The following is a 14,799-nucleotide window of genomic DNA, read 5'->3' on the forward strand; positions in this document are numbered from 1 at the left end:
GAGAAACACGTGGCAGTGGCAGAGAAACATAATAAGTACTATATATACACACACAAACTAAATAACTAATAATCATATACAGAATCAACGAAAATCTGTCTCTTGCTCTGTGTGTGTATAGACATAGTATAGAGGGAGGAAGAAAATGGAACTGAAAGTCTACAGCGATCGCCTGTCTCAGCCATCACGCACAATCCTCATCTTCTGCAAGTAATATTTACTCTTCTGTAATACCCTTTCTTCTTGTCTATTCATGAGATGAACATATTTTCTTTTCATGTATTTGTTATGGTAGAGCAAATGGGATAGAGTTTGAGGAGGTTAAGATTGATCTTGGCAAAGGCCAGCACCTCTCTGCTGAATATGCAGGTTCCTTCTATTTGCAATTAATTACCTTCTGTTTTTCGATTTCACTTAAATTTGTGCTTTCTTATTACAGCACTCAATCCCATGAAACAAGTTCCAGCTATTGTACATGGTGATTTCAAGCTTTTTGAGAGGTACACTAGTCAATTTTAATTTGTTTAGTTTGTCTAACGAATATTCCTCTTAATTTGCTTACCACTGAAGCAAATATATTATTTTATATATATAGTAAGTGGTTGACTGACTCTATTTTTAATTGGATTAGTTATCCAGAATTCAACATTCATATCTTTATAAATCAATTATAAATCAATTATGGCTGCTACTACTCCTATATAAGATAACAAAAACCAAACCTCCTAAATTAGATACTCCCTATTAAATTAGTTATCCAGAATTCAACATTCATATCTGTATAAATCAAGTATGGCTGCTGCTACTCCTATATAAGATAAGAAAAACCAAACCTACTAAATTAGGTACTCCCTATTAAATTAGTTATCCAGAATTCAACATTCATATCTGTATAAATCAATTATGGCTGCTGCTACTCCTAGGCCTGCTTATTCGGCCGGTTCCGGTTCTACCCGGTCCGGTTGACCGGGTACCCGGTTGCAAAATCTCATGAATCTCGGAACCGGAACCGGATCCAGAATCGTCCGGTTCCGGTTTGGAACCGACCGGGTAAGAACCGGCCGGTACCGGTTTCGAACCGGAACCGATTTGTAGTTTTAATTTTAATTTAAGTATACTAATTAACGAAAAGTTGTTTATTATTTAGCTATTTTTAATCTGACACCAAACTAGATTTAACTTATATATAACAACAATTACATTATCTCCACTTAGTATCAAGAAATATGATTCTCACGTTAGCCCACGAGTTGTCTGTGATATCAAACCAGAATTACGGTATATTCTTTCGCATGTTTCCTCAATTGGTAACCTCCACCTTGACTCCTCTAAGAGCTTTCATGATCTGTTAAAATTATTTTTGTTTAAAGAACTCAAAGTATAATGGTAAATAATGATCCAAACACATAAATTGGAAAATTATATTGTCAAACCAAGAGTAGCATTTATTTTAAGCAATATCAAAGTAGCAAAGGAATACATTCAGTAATACTAAAGAATCAAAACCAATCTTGATAATAATAAATGAATTACCGTTAATTACTATACTTCAATTTTAGTAAAAAAAAATTAAATTTAATATATATTATTCGGTTTCGGGTAGGAACCGGTCGGTTCCGGGTAGAATCGGAACCGGAATTTATAAAAACATTAGAACCGGTACCGGAACTGGAACCGGATTCTTCGGTTCCGGTTCTTCAATTACCCGATCGGTTCCGGTTCCGATTCCGGGTACCCGAGAACCGGAGAACCGGTTAAGCAGGCCTAGCTACTCCTATATAAGATAAGAAAAACCAAACCTACTAAATTAGGTACTCCCTATTAAATTAGTTATCCAGAATTCAACATTCATATCTGTATAAATCAATTATGGCTGCTGCTACTCCTATATAAGATAAGAAAAACCAAACCTACTAAATTAGGTACTCCCTATTAAATTAGTTATCCAGAATTCAACATTCATATCTGTATAAATCAATTATGGCTGCTGCTACTCCTATATAAGATAAGAAAAACCAAACCTACTAAATTAGGTACTCCCTATTAAATTAGTTATCCATAATTCAACATTCATATCTGTATAAATCAATTATGGCTGCTGCTACTCCTATATAAGATAAGAAAAACCAAACCTACTAAATTAGGTACTCCCTATTGAATTAGTTATCCAGAATTCAACATTCATATCTGTATAAATCAATTATGGCTGCTGCTACTCCTATATAAGATAAGAAAAACCAAACCTACTAAATTAGGTACTCCCTATTAAAGTCAAGTCTCACATGCACTTAAGGTGGTATTCGGTTTACAAGATAAAATAATATTCCCTCTGTCCCATTAGAAATGAAACGTTTTCCTTTTTAGTTTGTTCTATTAAAAATGGAAACATCTCTCTCTACTTTTTCATCTCTCTTACTTTACTCTTTCTTCATTAACTCACAATACAACACTACATAAAAACATGTGTCAATTCTCAAATGTTGCATATTTAATGGGACGGAGGGAGTATCAAGATATAATCTAGGATTGAGTTGTGAGATTATTTTAGTCATAGGGGATTAGTTATGACTGATTATCCATCTAGGATTGAGTTGTGGGATTGAATGTAATGAACTAAACCCATTACAAATTTAATCCCGGATACAATCTTGCAAACCGAACACCACCTTAATTAATTGTCGTTTTTGGTATATCTATTCAATCTTTTTTTTCTTGTGCTGTGCAGTCATGCAATACTTATCTATCTGGCTTCTGCATTTCCTGGAGTTGCTCATCATTGGTATGCTCACCTCTTCTCTCTTGTCTAAATTTGTACTCCACACTATCTAGGAATGTTTGGAAGCACTATACTCAACATCGGTTTACAAGATCTGAGCATAAACTACAATCCATTATACGGAGCCAGTGATTTCTGAGCAGGTACCCGGCAGATATACGCGAGAGAGCAAAGGTCCACGCAGTGCTAGATTGGCATCACACAAACCTGCGCCGTGGCTCTAGTGAGTTTACATCTATATCTATTGTCTCAAGTGATTCATATCAATATATATTGTCTCATGGAGTACTATTATTCTTTTCAGTTGGATTTATCTTCAACAACACTGTATGTTTGGCGTTTGGAATCCCTGTGAACCCTGTAGCAGCAGCGAAAGGCGAAAAACTTCTCTCAGCATCTCTTGCAAGAATTGAGTCATTTTGGCTCCAAGAAGATGGACCATTTTTGCTTGGAAATGCAAAGCCCACAATTGCTGATTTGGCTTTAGTATGTGAGATCATGCAACTTGAGGTGAGTAAATGTGTGATCATTAATTCAGGGGTGTTTAGTTTAGTTTAGTTTTTGTGATATGGATAATGATTCAGGCTGGAGACAAGGATGATCGAGATCGTATTCTGAGTCCCCACAAGAGGGTAGTGAAGTGGATGGAGGATGTGAAGATTGCAAGTGCACCTCATTTTGAGGAAGTTCATGCGATAATGGGTCCGGTGAGAGACAAACTAAAGCAATTGAAGATCCAAGCTATTGAAAAGTCAGAGTGATCTGAAAATGTAGTTAACTTCCTAAGGGGTGTGATCAAATAATAAACGAGGTATGACAATAACACTTTCTTCAACCACTTGAACACCAAACAATTTGTTACTCATTTGGAGATGCCAAATTGAGCTGCGTCTTTCCCTATTTTCGCCTCGTTTGCATCTCCTATTTATATACATATACATACATACATACACACAGTACAATCTTGATAATAGTTAAATTCAGAATTTTCTATACAATAAATTAATCCACCTATTTGATGAGTTAAATTAACACAACAAAATATGACTATTTGAGCGTGTTTGATTAGGCCAGGAAAGTAGCAAGTGCGAACATAATAATTTATCAATTTCTCAAGTGATACATCATCTAAAAATAGAGAGTTATGCATAGAATATTGTAGGAGTAGAGTATAAAGTAAATGAAAAACTATTCCACTCTATGATTTTCAAACGATTACAGGCTAGCTAAACATAAAAATCACTTAATTAACCAAAAAAGAAAAACTTGATTACGAAATTCAAAAAATTAAAGTACTCAGAGAAATTGCATATCTTCACAAGAGTCGGATAAGAGGGTTAACCCAATAACCACTTTGCAATATTCATCATAGTACTTTTTGCACCAGCCGGGAATCGAACCCGGGTCTGTACCGTGGCAGGGTACTATTCTACCACTAGACCACTGGTGCCTCATGTTTAAAAGAGGATATATGTGTTATTTCAAACTTACAGACATGGCTGTTCTAACTGGAATATGATTAGTGGCTCGTAGTCGAGCATCGGGTTTGAGTCTGATTTTTAAAATGATTGTCAATTATCAATTTTCCATGATATGATAATGATAAAGAATATAAATATGCACAATAAATAAGCAAGTATAAACAAGGAGTAAATATGAACGCTCTTTTAGATCGATTTTTTTCTTATAGCTTCCGTTAGCACAATTGACACAACTATGAGTAATGGGTTCTTTACCTCTACGGAATGGAACAACATAAGTTTTGAAAATTCAAGAGAAATTCCCGGACGAGGTGAACCATATATCATTATAATAGGGTGTTAAATTTAGTATGTATGCATCTTTTATGTAAATGCTTCATTTAAGTAATTTAATTTGATCTAATTAAACTAGTGGTACAATTCAACTCGTATTAATCTGAACTACTATTATTTTCAGTTAAATTTATTTATAAATGAGGGAATAGAGATTCCGTTTTGTAAGTATAAAATATGAACCTGACGAAGTTTTATAAAAGTAATAAAAGAATATAAATTTTGACATAGAATATGATGGGGAATTAACGTACTTTCATTAGGGATGTCTTGAAAGTCTGAAACCCACGAGTGGATCTATATAGTTTATTAGATTTAGAAAAATTTATAACCGGATAAAATTTTGATCTAATTAGCCCACACTCACTCAAGTTTGCAATTTGATGAGGCCTGATCCAAAATTCGATGGGTTAGCTCGGTGAGTTGATCCATGTGCTACTATTGAATATCTTTTCATGCAACATGTGTTTCACCATAGTTCGTGTTCTAGGACCCTCCAATTTCATCGTTCTCTACAATTAATTAATCAGTCCAAAATGGTACTCACTCCGTCCCACAAAAGATGTCACACTTGTAGGACGGCACGAGATTTTAGAAAGTTTTATTTTGTGTGTTAAATGGAAAGAGAAAATAGTTTTTTTATATTCATGTGAGAGAGAACTTTTTCCAAAAAGGAAAATGTGACATCTTTTATGAAACAAACTAAAAAAAAAGTGTGACATTTTTTGTGGGACAAAACGAGTATGATATTTTATTTGTGTGGAACAATGATCTTTGATAGTCTCTATTTTCCCCTCTCCTAATCCAACTTGATAAAAGCTAATTGAAATTTTAAATTGTGGACATATTGAAATAATAAAATATTCATTATATGGTAGACGAGGGTGGATGGAATATTCATTATATTATATTTAGGACTTATCCGTCCCTAAAATAATATCTCAATCCTCTTTACTTTTATTTTTGAGTGAATAGACTACACACTTTACTAAATAATTAAGCCCTACTCTATGGAGATATACTAATATGCTAATTAATTTTAAAGTGCTAACGTACATCCAATCAATCACGTGCAATTTTCATTGTTGAGTTTTGCATTTTAGATATTAACTTTTAATTTGCATTTTATATAGACTAAAGTCCACTTTTGGTCCCTTACATTTGCTCTAAAATTTTTTTTGGTTTCTTACATTAAGTTTGTGACCTTTTGGTCCTAAACATATTGTTTCGGTCCAAAAAGTCCTTTCAGTTAAAATAAATGGTCAAAGTGTTTGACCAACTTAATAACTTAATTATAATCTAATTAACCTAATTAACTTAATTAATTTAATATTAAATTTTATAAAATATTCTCTTACTTCAAATAAAAATTAATCAGATTAAAAGAAAATTTACTTTGCTCATTTTTTCTATTATAAATAATAAAATATACAAACTAATTAGCTTTCCACAAATAGTCACAAAGCTTTCCACAAATCGTTACAAATTTACTTGATAGTATTATACTGAACTAACATGTGTTCAGCAGCTGTGGAAGATTTGGCGAGGGAGGCCGATATCTCGGCGGAGGAGGATTTCGCAGAGGAGGAGGCTTTCACGGGCGGAGAACGATTTCGTGGTGGAGGAGAAGGATTTCGCGGCGGAGGAAGAGGTTCGACGCTTCCATCTTTCGCCTTTCCTGTATCATATGCTATACGGAGGTCTCGTTCGCTGCCACCGCTACAGTTAAACCAGCCCTCCATATTCATCGTCGTGGATAAGACGATGGTAGGGATTTTATGAATTTGGGTGAAATTTCAATGGCAAAACACATTCTTAGGTCCTTATACTTTAATCAAAATGTTCATTAGATCCTCGTACAATTTTCTTTGTTTTAATAGGTCCTTATACCTTTCTCATAAATTTCATCACATCCTCGTACAATTTTTTTTGTTTTAGTAGGTCCTTATAATTTGATTATAACTTTTAATAGGCCCTTCTACAATTTTTTATTCTAAGATATTCTTTTACTTTTATCTTAGATAATAATTTATATTTAATTAAATTTAATGAACCTTTTAATTTTATTATTAAACATATCTTATAATTATTAATATTCAGGGATGTATCTTTCAATATAAATATAAATAATCAATTGAAAATTCAGATAGTTATTATTCTAAAAAAAAAACTTCGATTTTAATCTTCAATCATCGCGGCTAATCTTTTTATTATTCTCTACAACTTATTGAGATTATTGGATAACAAGATGATATTATCTTTATAGACTATGCTAAGTTAAATAATGAAATATTAAAAAATTCATTAAGTTTTATTAAATTTAGATTATTATCTAAGATAAATGTAAAAAAGCCCCTAAAATAAAAGATTGTACAAGGACCTAATGAAAGTTATGATAAAAGTATAAGGACCTACTAAAACGAAAAATTGTACAAGGACCTGATAAAAATATTGTGAAAAGTACAAGGACCTATTAAAACGCAAAAAATTGTGCAAGAACCTAATAAATATTTTGACTAAAGTATAAGAACCTAAGAATGTATTTTGCCCATTTCAATTTAATAAGTTAAAATTGGGGAAAGTGGGTGTATGAATGGAGAGGATCCCGTATACTCTATTTCTTAAAAAAAAAATCTTTTAATTTATAATTATAGTTAAGTATGTTAATTAGATTATACTAATTAATTTATTAAGTTGGTCAAACACTTTGACCGTTTATTTTAACTGAAAAGGACTTCTTTGGACCAAAACAATATGTTTGAAACCAAAAGGTCACAAACTTAATGTAAGAGACCAAAAAGAATTTTATGGCAAATGTAGGGGACCAAAAGTGGACTTTAGTCTTTTATATATAGACGGATTGCATTTATATATAGTTTATTTTGCATTATAGATAATTTATGTTAAAATGCAAAACTTAACAATATATTTAAAATGCAATTTGCCTATAACTAAAATGCAATCTATGGAAATGCATGTACAACTTCACAAATGTGGATTGGATTTTTGTATTTATAATATTGCATTTTATGTGCCACATGACAACACGTGATTGGATGTACGTTAGCATTTTAATTAAGGATGCACCCTAATGCTCCCCAGACTCTATATTATTATAAATTGAATATATAAAAATAGATTCATTTTTTTCCTATCATTTTCGTTCAAAAATTTTAAAATCCATATCAATATAAATTGCGGACCGGATGAACTATGGTAGGAGTGATAACTCATCTACCCTACTAAATGTGGCTTAAATTGATGATGATATTTATACTTTGATTTTTCTCATCTGTATTCGACGGGTCCCACTAGCCGGGTCCGTTGAAAGTTGAAACTCTTTGCGCCATTCATTCTCATATCGACTTCCACAACAAACTCAGTACTCTTTTCTAGCTTAGCAATGGCTTCCACGCCATGCACAAATCTTTATATCAGCAACAGCTCGATTTCTGTTGTGGGTTTATTGACATGTCCATTTCTGCAACCCAGGACTCTGCTTTTCTCCAAAGGTCAGTTCTTCGCTACTTCACTTAATCGCTCTCTCTATCTAGTTGAAGATTGATGAATTTCTTGTGGCATTAGGATAGCTTATGTTCCACTTAATACTTAATTTCATTGGTCTTAAGTATCGATTGTTTCGTCAATTGTAACTGTTTCTTCCTTTAGCTTTGAACCGCTTGATTGCCACTGAAGTGAGGAAGGATGGCTGAATCTTGTGTTTTGTTAGATAACTCTGTTCAGTAAAGTAGCACAGTAAGAAATCTGATACAACTGAGCCGTTGATTACTAAAGATTGAGGCGAGAAATGCCTGATTTGAATTGTGCGTCAGGGGTCCTTGCCCTCAACCAAATCAGTAATAGTCCAATTTTGTCTACTTTATGCTTAAGCTAAGCTTATTTAGAGAGCTTATAAGTGGTTAAAGAAATTGAGCTCATAAACTAGAAAGGATTGTTAATCAGAAAAAGAAAATCCTAGTTAAAGAAACAAATTTAAAGAGATGAAACTGGAAGAGTATATGTTGGAAATATAAACCACGGTTATTTTAATAAATTGGTTGTTGCTTAGTATAAGATTGTACAGTACTAGTACTTATTTTGGGGAGCTTGTAAGATGTTGGAACTAATTTTCACAGCTATTTAGGAGCTTACTTTGCTAAACAGCTCATAAGCTCAGTCGAACACCATCTAACACATCATCTACATATCTGACTTTAAACTCCACTACAGAGCATTGCTTGTAAGTCTCTCAAAAGACATGCATATGGTTACCCTCTGTGATGGAAAATGACAGTAATGATATAAAGAAGAAAAAGAAATCTTAGAGTACACTTAAGACCGAGCCTCATTAAAACACTTCTGGCTAAAATCCCAGGGGAGAAACACTGGAGTGGGAAAAGGAGCACTGCTACCAGTGAAGCTTGACTCACAATTAATAGACTCTATGGTTTTCTCTGTCTTTGTGAAGAAAGCAAAGAGAATGAATAAACCAAAGCCTGAAAGCATCCGTAAGATGGTAGAAATGCAAACTCGGAAGAAAATCCCAAGAACAGGTTGGGTCAGGGGGAAATATAATAAAGGAGGAGCTCATAGAAATAAAATCTACCAATTAATTAGTTTGGAAACTGAAGACTGAGATTATTGCTCTCAACTTAAACAATAGAGAGACTCAAATATTAGATTACTCTGGCTTTATAAACTGAAGTCAAATAATGTTCGTCATACTTAGCTTACTTTATTTTATTTTGTTTTGTAAGTATTGTGTGCATGACTGTTAATTTGACAAAACAGTTTGATTGATTCCTTGCCAGTTTCAGCGCTCTCTTTACTTGCTTGTTCAGTTTGACTTTAAATGTCCAATGTATTTACAGAAAGGATATGCTCTCAAATCTTCTCACACGCACTTTCCCCTTGCCTGAAAAGATCTTCTTTCTCCTCAATGTCGAAGAAATCAATTTCTACAATCCCAAGATGCAGTGGTTCTTCTAACTTAAGTGAGGATGAAACCTCAAACTCGGAGAAGGCATGTCTAGACACCATGAGTTGAAGTTTTACTGTTGTCTATGCTCTTCAAATTCTTTATGTATGAGAATTTTTCATTCCATAATTTTCCCCAAACACCATTTTCAGCTTACAGCATTGTATTTCCATGAGAGATTATTCACTTTGATTGATGAGAATTTTCCTCCAGAAACTGCACATAAAATAGACAAAGCATCAATCACTGGGTCAGGTTACTTAGAGTTGAAGGTCTAGTAGAAATGATACCTTATCCCATCATGGTTTAACTATCAACCATATCATAGATGGTGTCTCTAAGAAATCATCTGAATGCTTTATCTTGGGAATTTTCATGTCAGGTAATTTTTTTTATTTTCTTACTGCAGAAACCTTTTGGATATTCAAGGAAGGATGTTATACTCATAGGAGTTGGGCTTACCGTTTTTGGCATTGGCTTGAAAAGTGGATTGGAGGTAACCTGGCTTATATATTGATACACATCTTGTTCCTACTTTGCAAATCTAATCAAGTTTATCTTCGTATGCTTAGATTATATTTTCCTAGTTGGAGTATAATTAGGAGTCTTTAGTTACTAGTTTATCATTTCCTAATTTTAGTATTTTAGGAGACATGAGTCTTTAGTTTGTTAGTTTTTTTTTTTTATTTCAAGTTGGAGTCTTTAGCAGAGTCTATAAATAGGGTTATGTTTCTCAGTTTAAAGTGCCCAGAAATTTAGTTGAGTTTTTTGCCAGCGCAAGCTGTGTGTTGTTGGCGAATTCCATGTGTTTTCACTTAATTCATTAACAATTCATTCCTTAACCTCGCGCCCAAAGGATCACATCAACTATATCGGGATGAATGGGGTATGAAATTGTTTCATTTTGACATTCTATATTCAAGAAATCTATTTCTATGTATACATAATGTACATTAAGTAATCAAAGAACAATAGTCTATCCCATAAAGGAAAAGGCAAAAACCCCCCTCAACTCCTACTCAAGGTTACAACAACACAGAGCCCATATATTTGGGGTATCATAAAATTAAGGATGTAAAGAAAGAAAGCAATGTAATTCTAATAGGAGACAAGAAGATATGCATGGTTCAGATTTCTAACAATCCTTATCAGCCTTCATCATTTCTCCCCACTTGTCTAAATACTTCCCCTGTAAAGAAATCATGAAGATAATGATGCAAAAGGTGCGACTCCTTTAACGAATAGTGACTGGAGCACTCTGATAAATCATATTGAAGAGGTTGAATAAAGAGCTCCAAGCTTGAACAGTGATATCATTAAAACTCTATGAGTATTCACCTGGATGTCATGGACTCTGCCTCCCCATTAAAAAAATTCTATTTTCTTGAACTCCTTGTGTGTGTGACAAACTTGGTTAAGTATAATTCATGATCTCCTTCTGAATTCTGTGCAGTATGTTGGAGTTGATCCCTTGCAGGCTGGCAATGTTGTTCAGTTAGTTCTGGTTTTAGGTCTTACAATAGGATGGATTTCAACATATATTTTCAGAGTCTCAAACAAGGAAATGACATATGCCCAACAGCTACGTGACTATGAAGACAAAGTGATGCAGGTGAAGTTATATTAACTCATTTGTTTCTTTTGTTTTTGGTGTTCCATCAATGTTCATTCTCTCCCTTCTAGCCATGAATCAACCAAATATAAATATTACATTTCATCATCTCCTTTAACAACATGAATGATTTAAGTAGTATCATGCACAAAGAAATTGTTTAGAGTCCTGTGTACGAACTATATTGGACATAGAATAGTAGTAAGTGGCAAAGTCTGATGATGTCTGAAATCGTAGATACCACGACAAAGCACAAAAACTTTCACACGCAATTAGTTGATAGGGACAACACAGTTCCCCCCTTCTTACCTTCATATGAAATGAATGACCAACTGAACATTCTACCAAATAGTAATATCTTTTCAATATTGTTACTCCCTCCGTCCAGATAGTTTGTCCCATTTTTCCATTTCGGTCCATCCCACATAGTTTGTCCCATTTCACTCTTTACCATCTTTGATAGTGGACCTCATATTCCACTAACTCATTCCTATCACATTTTATTATAAAACTAATATATAAAAGTAGGACCCACGTTCCACTAACTTTTTCAACTCACTTTTCATTATATTTCTTAAAACTCGTGCCCGGTCAAAGTGAGACAAACTATCTGGGACGGAGGGAGTATTTGCTAAATTTTCACATTTCTTATGTATCACTAACAGTTTCTTATCACAGGAGTCTCATATATCAATTCATATATTTTTTCTATTTTGATGTGGAACTTAAGTTCCCAAAAATTTAAGGTTTCATAACACGCATAAACATTAGTTTCTTGTGCAAGCAGAAAAGATTGGAGAGTCTAACAGAGGCAGAGATAGAAGCATTGCTTCAACAGGTTGAGGAAGAAAAGCAGCGGTTGACAGGCGAAGAACAGGTTAAATAGTAGTTTCATGTAGTTTATATGCATATGAAAATAGAATGAGAGCAGCATGAAACCTCTTCAAACTGAAACTTGTGTATAAAGTCATCTTCATGAGTTACAAGTACTTTTGTATTCACAAGGTAGTGAATAGTATTACAGAAGATTGATGTGTTTTCACGCTGATACCCTTATGAAATGGGACAGAAGTTCATAATAAATTAAAAATAGAATAAATATTTACATAAAAAAACGAACCACTAACAATATACTATAATAAAATAATTTTTAGGTTTGTCAACAAGTTTCACTTTATTAATAATCGAATTTATTGAATTCCAGCACAGAAGAGTTAGACAGGTGAATTAGATAATTTCTTGATTTCATCGTCGGAAAGTCGCAGCAACCATCTCAGTTGGAAAACATCTAATTTCATCAAACTTGCAAACCGAAAACGAGGGCTTCCTTTTCATGCTGATGACTTGTGTTTCTTAGCCAAGAGATGAGTGAAAGGCGGCTGAGCATAAGTTTCGTTGAGAAACGCGCTAGCCATGGCCCTGTTCATGGCCTCAGTGAGATGAACTCCATCCCAGTTGATATACCGAGAAGGCGTGCCACACGACGAGGCGGAAGGCGAACCGCAGGCATTCAGATAGTCGAAGTTGTAGGTCCCACCGCTGTGCCCACAGCACACCTTGTAAGGCTCTGTGATGCCGTGGCTCTTGGGTTTGCTGATCACGCTGAGGTAGGCGTTGTAGTAGTCTAAGTAGACGATCGTCGCGTGAGGGAACTGTTGCCGCAACGCATCCACCTTCGATTTGAGGACTGTGTTGTGACTCGAGCTTTGCTTGTTGGCAGTGCCCACGCACCCAGCGCCGTCCCTGTCGTTGGGAGGCGCTAAGTACATGGACAACGTTAGGCACCCCGTTGGCGGTAGCCCTTGAACTACGACATACTTGGCACCCTTCTTCATCAACGCCTGTTCAATATTATACAAGGTACAACAAATCATTTTTAACATAATTTTACGACCAACTACTAGTATAATTGAGCTATACATAATAAAAAAACGTGGTTACCTGAAGAAAAGTGGTGACGCTATTGATGGCGAGGTTTTGGATGGATTGAGGGGTAACGGAAGATCCAAAGCTGTAAGCGTAGTCATTAGCTCCAATCTCACCAACCCAAATCAACGCGTCGTCGAAAACAGCCTCGCACTCCTTTGGCGTGCTGCTCTGCTCTCTGCACCCTCTTCCTTCCAGAACCTTCTCGAACCAGCCCAGCTGCGTGGAGATCGACTGCGGCGTGATGTTGAGCGTCATGTTGTTCTTCGAGAAGAAGCTGTGGACGATGGCGGTCGAGCCAGCCACCGCGAAGTTGACGCTGCCAGTCGTCGAGGGAGACCTGAGGGCGAGGTAGGGCGGGAGCAGCGGGAGGGAGAGCGACTGCGCGACGAAGTCGATGACGAGGCGGCCGTCGGAGTAGCGGTTGGTGGGGCGGTGGAAGAAGGTGCGGCCGTAGGGGAGGTTGGAGACGAACATGAAGCCGCTGGGGCCGCTGTTGGAGTGGGTGTTGCCGGTGTCGGTGTAGGAGTCCCCGAAGGCGTAGATGGTCTTGAATGGGCGATCTGCGGCGTTAGCTAAGCTGCTGTAACTAACGGTTGAGATTAGGAGGATGAAGAAGATGGGAGCGATCGCCATCTTTCCTTTTTTTTGTGTGTGTGTGTGTAAATTGGTAGTGTGGTTGGTTTTATAAGGTTTACATAATTAATGAGTGATGGGAGCAATGCATGTGGAAATAATGCTGGGTGATGGAGATTTTATTTGTGATTCATCTACCTTTTTTTAGTACTACTATTTATTTTTGATCGTCATAACCGTCTCATTAATTTCTGGTTGTGAAGAATGAGTTGAAAGTCTATAACTTCACCTATTTCCTTGTTAGTCAGACGTTTGTTTGCATTTTGGTGAGTCACGTCACGTATATATGTTTTATTGACGAGATTTTTTTATTTTGAATATTTATTAATATAATCAAACATATATTATTATTAAGAATTGAAACTAAAAAAAATGTAGAAAGAATAAACTATATAGACAATTCACATTATCAAAAAATAGCTACAAATTAATATGTTTCCATTGATATATTAAATAGCACTAGAATTAGAACAATTTTTTTCATATTCACCCACCATTTTAATATTATATATTTTTTAATTTTTTAATAATAGTACTTAGCTGTGTTAAATTGAAAAACTACTCCATATAGTCCTATTAAAATGCACATAAAATGAAAGTTACTTTGTTTACTTAATAGGCGTATGAACGAGGTTTAATGAGTGGGAATAAATGGTGGGAATTGAATGGGGTGATTCATCTGAGTAGTTGAGAAGCAAATTCGTACCTTAATGTGTAGCTGCTTTATTCGGTGGGGAGTACTAGTTCTTAACCTCAAATTGGGGCGTCCCATTGGAACTTAATGATTCAACGACTTTTTACCTAAATTTATGTGCTCATATTCATAAGCTTTTACCAAGATCTGAATTAAATTAAATAACCCGTGCACTAATATACGGTCCACAATTTTGCAATTCACGGTTTCAACTACACGAGAATAATGCAACTATTGTCCCCCATATATCGTACAAGCACTTTGCACTAGAGAAATTAGGACACAAATAATTGAACTGGAGGAGGGAAATTTTTGAGAACTTAACAAGCATCGATGGTTCGGTATATCTATCATGCTTAGAGA

The 14,799-nt window shown here is 35.1% G+C and overlaps 3 protein-coding genes and 1 non-coding gene across 5 annotated transcripts; 2 read left to right on the forward strand and 2 right to left on the reverse strand.

The window, feature by feature from the left end:
- The first annotated feature begins 60 nt into the window (after positions 1 to 60).
- LOC125187388 (glutathione S-transferase T1-like) lies at positions 61 to 6,495 on the forward strand. 2 transcript variants are annotated; one of them, XR_016130263.1, is made up of 8 exons: positions 61 to 210; positions 296 to 369; positions 440 to 500; positions 2,726 to 2,779; positions 2,920 to 2,999; positions 3,081 to 3,286; positions 3,361 to 3,587; positions 6,119 to 6,495. XR_016130263.1 is itself a non-coding variant. In XM_048083971.2 (7 exons), the coding sequence occupies exons 1-7, from the start codon at positions 146 to 148 to the stop codon at positions 3,535 to 3,537; spliced, it is 717 nt and encodes a 238-aa protein (XP_047939928.1). In that variant the 5' UTR covers positions 61 to 145; the 3' UTR covers positions 3,538 to 3,676. The 2 variants fall into 2 exon arrangements, 1 of the variants encoding a protein (XP_047939928.1); XM_048083971.2 differs by lacking the exon at positions 6,119 to 6,495 and having other exon boundaries at positions 3,361 to 3,676.
- TRNAG-GCC (transfer RNA glycine (anticodon GCC)) lies at positions 4,156 to 4,226 on the reverse strand. The gene has a single exon. It is a non-coding gene; the product is annotated as a tRNA-Gly (tRNA).
- Positions 6,496 to 7,941: 1,446 nt separating the features above from the next.
- On the forward strand, positions 7,942 to 13,024 carry LOC125188879 (uncharacterized). Its single transcript, XM_048085950.2, has 5 exons — positions 7,942 to 8,102; positions 9,462 to 9,613; positions 9,978 to 10,064; positions 11,022 to 11,180; positions 11,968 to 13,024. Exons 1-5 carry the CDS (start codon positions 7,994 to 7,996, stop codon positions 12,064 to 12,066), a joined length of 606 nt encoding a protein of 201 aa, XP_047941907.1. The 5' UTR covers positions 7,942 to 7,993; the 3' UTR covers positions 12,067 to 13,024.
- Positions 12,328 to 13,827, reverse strand: LOC125188877 (GDSL-like Lipase/Acylhydrolase superfamily protein). The gene is made up of 2 exons (XM_048085949.2): positions 13,122 to 13,827; positions 12,328 to 13,021 (listed from the first exon to the last, which is right to left on the reverse strand). The coding sequence occupies exons 1-2, from the start codon at positions 13,740 to 13,742 to the stop codon at positions 12,512 to 12,514; spliced, it is 1,131 nt and encodes a 376-aa protein (XP_047941906.2). The 5' UTR covers positions 13,743 to 13,827; the 3' UTR covers positions 12,328 to 12,511.
- Between the last annotated feature and the right edge of the window lie 972 nt (positions 13,828 to 14,799).

This window comes from Salvia hispanica, chromosome 5, assembly GCF_029641045.1.
Source record: "Salvia hispanica isolate PSC_SH4W2 chromosome 5, Shi_PSC_v1, whole genome shotgun sequence".
In the NCBI taxonomy this organism is placed as follows: Eukaryota; Viridiplantae; Streptophyta; class Magnoliopsida; order Lamiales; family Lamiaceae; genus Salvia; species Salvia hispanica.